General features: G+C 38.8%; 1 protein-coding gene across 1 annotated transcript; it reads right to left on the minus strand.

Moving 5' to 3' along the window:
- Positions 1–7,015: 7,015 nt before the first annotated feature.
- Smp_038540 (hypothetical protein) lies at positions 7,016–8,050 on the minus strand (the record flags this gene model as incomplete). Its single annotated transcript, XM_018789340.1, has 1 exon — positions 7,016–8,050. Exon 1 carries the CDS (start codon positions 7,970–7,972, stop codon positions 7,016–7,018), a length of 957 nt encoding a protein of 318 aa, XP_018654794.1. The 5' UTR covers positions 7,973–8,050.
- Positions 8,051–8,258: the final 208 nt, after the last annotated feature.

Consider the following 8,258-nt stretch of genomic DNA (forward strand, 5'->3'; position numbering starts at 1 on the left):
AACTAAGATTTTAAATTATAGGCTATTTAGTTCAGTTGTACGTAAATTCAAGAATATTCATTCGGACTTTACATAGAAAAGTTGATTGTTTGAACCAATAAAACTATTGTTCAAGTCAGAATATACTTTTGGCTGCTTTTTTTTTTTAGATCTTTCTGTACTGGAGACAAATTCATATCACTGAACAAATTATTCTCTAAAATTTATTCTACAGTTTCTAGGCAGTAATTTAAGTCAAAACATTTGCTTTCCAAGAGGTAAGGTTGGGACTTTGAACTCTGAATCACTTATTATGGGTTGAGTACCTAACAGAATTACAAACAAACTCATACTACATTATACACACATAAACAGACAATCATGTGGTGGATGTGGTGAATAACCAATACATTTACTGTACAGTTGAATTTTTGTTGTGTTTTAACCGACCATAATAATACAATACAATTTCATACTGGGTACTTCGAATTTGAGTTCTTGATTATGTCTCGTCGAGGTTCTAGACTTAATTAATACTTAAAACCGGAATTAATACTGCTGCATTATATTATTTCAAATTCACATAGTTACATTAACTATGCAGATCTGAAGATAGATAGACAGATTTTCTAAGAGTTATAATTTTACACGACGTAAACAAAATAATTTACTGTATAAAACAACCGGAATTTATAAAAAAAATCAGTATTTAGATTAGTTTATTGAATAAATAAAAACTAGATTAGAAAAATTTACTGATTAAACCTTAACTTCATGGATGATGATTGAGTTTAGGTTATTCATTAAAGATATTGTACTGATAATTTTATTTATTTATTTAAGCACATAAATATTGGTACAAAGGGGAACAAGATACATATGCGCCACACAAATCTCATGAGTATTGTACATTTCTAGCGTTCTTGTTTGGGATTTTTCATCATTGTTCACCAACTTTTTTGTCTTCTGATATCTGTTCATTATTTGACTGATCGTGTCAGCAATTAGGCTTTGATGAATAACCGTCATTTAGCCACGTTTTTCTGTCATAATAAAAGTCTACGACTATTCAGTGATAATAGTGATGGGTCATAGTTGTAGCGTTCCTGACGAATACATTTTGTAATAAGTTTCAGTCAGTCAGTCAGCTACAACGTAGGACCAGGCACACATAAGCATCGGTTCAAGTTGACATACCTCATTAGCACATCAAGATGAACACCGAATTCATAGAAGTAGTTAATTTAGTGGTGGTAATATATAAAAGAAAGATTGTATATAAGGATATGGTATGGGAAGGAAAAAAGTTATGAAGCAATTTTAATCTCAAGGTTTAAGGGAAGATAAGGAGTGTATACACCTGCGCCATTGTGATCGATTCTGAGCCATGTCACACAAAGTCTCCAACCATTGGTTCCAATAGTCGCGCGGACCCCAACCAAGTAGTCTACATCTACCAAAATGGCTCAGACTAAAAGTTAGTGACTTCAAGCACTGATGCTACCCGTAACTTTCTTCAAACCGTCTCCAACACTAGTCAGCATTGCGTGCCGTGGTAATCGGTGTTCAGGCATACGTAACACGTGGCCCAACCATCTCAGTCGATGAAGATCCATGACCTCATCAACTGATTTACCATCATTCCCTAATACCCTGCGTGTAACCTCACTATTACTTACCCGGTGATCCCAGCAGATGAGAGCAATATTTCTAAGGCATCTGTGGTCAAATACTAGTAACTTACGAATATCTTCTACTCTTAATGACCACGTTTTGCAGCCGTAAAAAAGAACAGAGCGAACTGCTGCGCAGTATACTCATCCCTTAATTGATAGACGGATATCTCGTCTTCGCCATAGGTGACGTAAGTTGGCAAAAGCTAAACGAGCTTTTTGAATCCGTGCAGAGATTTCGTCAGACACAAACCCATTAGGGCTGATTAGACTTCCAGGATAAGTGAAGTTGTCAACGCGTTCGACTACTTCACTTCCTATCCTTAGTTCAGGTGTTGACGCAGGCCAGTCCTGGAGTAACAATTTACATTTGGATGGGGAGAAGCGCATCCCAAACATCCTGGCATTATTACTTAGTTCTAACAGAAGACTTTGCATTTTTTCAGCGTCTTCACCAAACAGGACTATGTCATCTGCGTATTCTAAGTCGATAAGTGGATCTCCTGGTAGGAGATCAATGTCCGAAAACTCAGTCGAGGAGAGTGTTATTTCCAGCAACAGGTCTATGATGAAGTTAAACAAAAATGGGGATAGTGGACAGCCTTGACGGACACCACTTGAGGTTGTAAAATAAGATGACAGTTCGCCATAAGCTCTCACTCGACTGGTAGTGTTCGAGTAAAGAGCCTTCACAAGGTTTATGTACTTCTGAGGTACACCTTTCAATGACAGACACTGCCACAGAACCTCTCAGTCTACAGAGTCAAATGCTGCTTTCAAGTCAAGAAAAACTATCATTGTCGGACGCCGATAAGCATGCCTGTGCTCTAAAACTTGACGAATGGTGAATATGTGGTCAATACAGCCACTACCAGGTCTGAAACCAGACTGATTTTCTCGTGTTTGGGGTTCACGAGTCTTAGTTAGGCGCCCGATAATTATTGAGGCTAGTATTTTAGATACCATGTTAGTCAGACTAATCCCTCTATGGTTATCACAGGGTGTTTTTGGGCCCTTCTTATACATTGGGACAATAAGTGATTGTGAACAGTCGGATGGGATTACGTCCAACTCTCAGATTTTAGCCAAAATATTAGTCAACCTAGTCGCCACCACCATATTTAAAGACCTCTGGAGCCAATCCATCTGCTCTTCATCGTTTCAGGTTAGTTATAGCCTTTTGAACCTCAGCTAGAGTTTGGGGACCTACTTCAATGTTCCATTCAGACTGTTTGGGAATGGTGGGTAACTGCAGAGTAGCTGGAGGCCAGCCAAACTGTTCTCTAAAGTGTTCCGTCCACTATTCTAAACATCTGGGCTGAAAGCAGATAAGGGTTCCGTCTTTTTCCGAGATTGTTTCGCTTACACTTGACTTCTTAATTCCGGTTTCTTTTATTAGTCTGAATAGTTGCCTGGTGTTGCCTACAGCCGCTGCCTTTTCCATCTCTTTTGCTTTCGTTGCCCACCACTGCTCACGATCGTTCCTTAGACTTTTGTTAAACCTAGATCTGATTTGTTTTCGCCCTTCTTCGTGTTCAGAGCCTGATGGGATGAGTTTACGATAATCCATCAGTGCTCAAATTAAAGCGGGATCAGAGTCTAAACATGTATTCCAGTACGAGTGACAGTCTTCCTTCGAGCCTCTCCAACGATGGCTGATGGCAATATGGTCTATTTGAGTCCATCGTTGGTTTGGTGCAGGTGGTCGCCATGTTAGACGAAGTCTCTCCTTATGCTTAAAATTAGTGTTTGCTAAATATAAACGATTGTCTGAGCATAGTTGCAACAGACGATCACCATTGTCTGTTCGCTTAGCCGGAATACTAAAATACCCACTTAAATGTCTTTCTGTTTGGTTTAAGCTACCTAATTGGGCATTAAAGTCACCCGCTACTATGTCTGAGCGCTTAGCTTTTTGAAGTTAAGAGAGCTTTCTGTAAAAGTCATCTTTCACTTCATCCGGGCTACAGTCAGTGAGAGCATAGGCAGAAACGACGAAAAGGCAACGACGTGTGTCCCTATTCTTTCGAGTTCTTACGGAACCATTTGGCCGGACAGCACACAGGCGACCGTTAACGGGGATCTAATAGTGCTTGTCCTGCCCTCGTACTAAGTGCTATGCCTACACCTGCAAGTCTACGAGAACTAGCTATCAGGTCGCCAGATGCACGGAGGGTCTATTTCGTCGGCTGTCCATTTTGGCGAGGTGAGGTCAAGTGAATGACCACACTAGGATCCTGTATGCATGTTTCGAAGACACAGCATACATCAATGGTATGTGATTCCAGGGTCTTAACGATGAAGATTTGCTGGTCGACTTGACTTAGGGTATGTACGTTGAAAACTCCAATGTGTAGTTTGGAGCGATGTTTCAGTAGACCTGAGACAGTGTTTCGCGCACTAGAATCGTTGGCCATGGTAACACTTGAGGAGGAAGCTGAAAGAGGAAGTTTAGTGTCGAAAGTCGAGGTGGGAGGAGTGACAGGAATTGAAGGAGATTGATTATGAATACAGTGATCTTGTGTGCTGTTACAGGTATGAAGGCAGTTATCACTTCCCGGCCACACACACTGTGGAAGGGTTCTTCTGGAGGTACCTGAAAAGTAAATTGGATTAAAAGTGGTCTTAATGACCTGAGAGCGTGACCGCAGTGCCCTAGAGACAACTGCTTGAAGTCGGTCACACTCGACCTTCCTGTGGGTAATTTTTGTGTTACCTCCGTACTTGTTGGGACCTTACCGCTGGAGACAGATATCCGTGGGATAAGGCGAGGTGTGCATTTTTAGGGTTGACCTATTCTAACCCCCCACCCTTGTGGGAAGGCAGCATCGCTATTATGCTGGTTGTCTGAAGGAAACACCTTACTGTCGTCACACCTTTGTACAGTCAGCAGTACGACTTCACCTTCGGACCTTGGATTTACTGATTTTAGTCTCACCGCTCTTCAACCGACCTGTGTGGCATGGTAGGACCTTGAGGAACTATTGTTCCAGCCAGTATAGCTCGATCGGTTCGCCATGATAGGCAAGCCCGACCACCACGTCAAGGTAGCAGTAACGGTCGGGTAACTAAGTTTCATTATTAGGGCTATATTTTTTTGACTAATATCGAATTTCTTTAGCTTTCAATTTATATAAATAAATGTAGTGTATATTGTCTTAATATTTGATAAAATAGGTTAAAGAAATATTACTAGGTGGCACTTCAGAGAGCGGATGGTTTTCTAGAGGTTCAGTCATCAATTAATCAGTAGCATACGTCATCAAGAAACAAGGCGTTTATCATAGTAACGCAGTTTAATGGTCACATTTTCATCTTTGGTGTTTTGTAAGTAAGTTTTACTGGAAAAAGTAGCATAGGCTGGTATTCGGATAACGTCTAATGTGAACAGAAATTTTATGCTGCTCTTTTCTTCTCAAGAAAGATATATACATTACATATAACAATGAAAATCAAATACTTTACGTTTATAGTTGCATAACACTGGTCTACAAAACGTTAGAAAATGAAAAGTGCTACTAATGTTTCATTCTTAGTTGTAAAAATAAGCCATTAAGAGTTTCATACCGATTTTATACGCCTCACGTACATTTTTCTAATCTCTTCCTGGCGATATATAGTATTAAAACTGGTACGCTGAAACAGTTTGTAAGGTCCCACAACAGTCACATTTATGTATCGAACAAAATGTCTTTCAAGAAGCTAATCACTGGTGGCTAGAATACAAACTGGTTAAAACTTTCAAGATACATTGGTGAGTTAAACAAGGATAGGTTGATGAAGCTGGTAGCATGGACTTATATCAACTTAAGTTGTTTGGTCTAGCTAAGAGAATCCTAGCTTACATTGATAGTACTTCTTGGTAGAACGTACTCTTTCTTCCTCCACAACTGTACGCGCAAATCGACTACATAGAGATTATGGATAGTGGGATTTTATAGAAATTTCAACTGAGTCAATTAACTGGGCAGTTACTAAATAACATGTAACATGTACGCAGTTTTATCCGCGTTCATATATGATTATTAAAAAATGAGTAGTGAGACGAAATTAAGTTTATTATTTACCCACCATATTCACGTAGAGGACAGACTTCTCTGTTGGTTCTGTTATACTGAATAATACGCTGAATATTTGAGAGATTATTAGATTCTAACCATTCATACGATAGCCAGATGTGATTATAGTTTAACTCCTCCTAGAAATAAGATATGCGCTTATTTGGGGGTCGGTTGGTGAATTGAAGCAAACAACTCTTCATACTGTTACTTTAGAATAACGGTGCCAACCAGACTCAACAAAGAGCGTGTGACAAATGTTTCTCCAAGCTGCCACACCACAGTATGGTGAGGTGAAATAGAGGAGACAAATAGCAAAAACGTTAAAACAATAGTTGCCAATGATAATGAGAAAGACCAAACAGTGAAAAGCACGGTTTAGCAAGAATTCTTGAAGTCGAAGAGTAAAGGCATGAAATACTACTGGAACTTACGTCACACTTTATTTTTCTTACGTCCTACTTCAGTCATTGAGCACCGAGGTGTTGCGTAGTCGGAAATACGTAACATACGGAGACCTTCATATGAAGTTTTACAAGCTTATTAGTGAATTTGCTATGTTTACTTAGTACTCTGAACCTAACTACTTCGAAAGCACCTGTGGTCGCAAATCTGCAGCTTATTCCTATTTCTAAAGCATGTACTTCACAAACGGTATAATACACAACGGACTGCTGAGCAGTCTGTGTTGCTAACAAATTGACATCTAGGCTCCGTCACATGTGACACAAGTTGAATGACCAAACTGAACAACACGCTCAATTACTTCATGCCCTATGACCATTTTAGGTGTTAACCCAAACCATTTTTGAAGCAACATTTTATACTTGTGGAAGAAATGCATCCTAAACATGAATTGCTAACTGTATTTCAAAGACATGTATTATACAATAACGAAATAAGTAAATGCTTGAAAATATCAAAGTCTAAAGCCAGGTACATGACATTTCGTATCTAAATACCTCAGTAAGAGATGTTCACCTTTTTTAAACACGACAGGAATGTACTACCTTTAGACGATAAGAATGAGAAACTAGTCCTTATTATCATAGTTAAGTAATTGATACTCTCGGACTAACAGCAACCACTATGATCTCGTTTATACCACACAGATGATACATTAAAATATAAAACCCATACTGCATAAAATATATCTTTATTTGTTTGTGAAAAAAATTATTTACATAGTGGCAGAACCACAATCTATGAAATTTGACGAGCTAGCACAAAATACACAAAAATAATAGATAATATATACACTTTAACCTTCTATCAAAATATAGTTACATATTCTTGGTGTTTATATCACACACCTAAATTATAAACACAAGCTGAATCAATAAGTGGAACTAAATCATCTTTAGAATTGAAACCTTTTGGGAGTACCAACTGCGGGAGGAGTTTTTGCAAAAGACTTAGCACAAGATGTCGTAAATTACTGAGGCAGTGCTCAGGATCTGGACACAAAGAAACAACGGGATTATTTTTGGGGGGATCCAATTCCTTGTTACTTTCAGAGGAGTGACCTAATTCCAAGGTTCTTAAAATGTAAGAAAAAAGCTTATCGACATTGGGAGACTGAGGATCGAATTTAGTGTGCTGAAAGTGAGGTTCGAGTATATTTAGGAGGCGCAGGGTTTGATATCTAAGCTCTGCAGATGCTCGATGTGCGCTCATATGCCGCCAAAGTGTCAATTTTTCATCCGATTCTTGACAAGCAACCAACCAATTATTAATACGTTGAGTAAGTTGATTGAGGGCATCGTTAGCGAGGGCTGTAAGCTGATCTGAATACTCAGGTTCCATGAAAAGAGGAGGGAGATCAATAGGCAAGGCATCCGACGAAGTGATACTCACCGGATAAGTGACTTCCAAGCTGTCCACGAAGTCAAAAGTATATAGTTTTCTTTCACTATTGTCCTCCATTATATTCAGGAAGCCAAGTTGGTAGGTTTCATGAATAGTTATTATGTGGTTTTGTGAAGGATCATTCATCAACTCGTATTCTTTTTTTAGCGGCAGTTTATTGCCTAAATGCTTCTGGTATCCATTAGTATGAGTACATTCGTTGTTTGAGATCTCTGAACTGACCGTTGAAATGCACTCTTGTCCTTTAGCAGATAATCTCGGCTTTTTACAAACAGTCCTTTCACCTTCAAAGTATATATGGTTTCTTTTGTTTCCGGAACTTTTGAACACACACAATGATGTATCACCAAAGTCTCTCTGGTCCCACTTGTCTTGATGCAACGTAGCATTCATAACAATATTTGTAGAACAGTCCTATAGCAGAATAAATTGAGAAACACTTGGTTAAAGCAGCCCTACTTGTATAATTACTGGCAAAACCAGGCAAGCCCGCCAAAACACTTTAATTTGAAACACGCGCAATCGTTGGTCACTCAAAGTAAAAAATGGTTGTTTTCGAAGATTTGAAATAAATGCTTACTCACTGTAAGAAGCTTTGACCAGTAAATTTCAGTATAGAGGTTGAGAGAACTCATAGTTTGTTAGGTGTAAATAACGCTGTATTTTGTTTAGTAGTTTC

Source organism: Schistosoma mansoni, chromosome W, assembly GCF_000237925.1.
Source record: "Schistosoma mansoni strain Puerto Rico chromosome W, complete genome".
Lineage (NCBI taxonomy): Eukaryota > Metazoa > Platyhelminthes > Trematoda > Strigeidida > Schistosomatidae > Schistosoma > Schistosoma mansoni.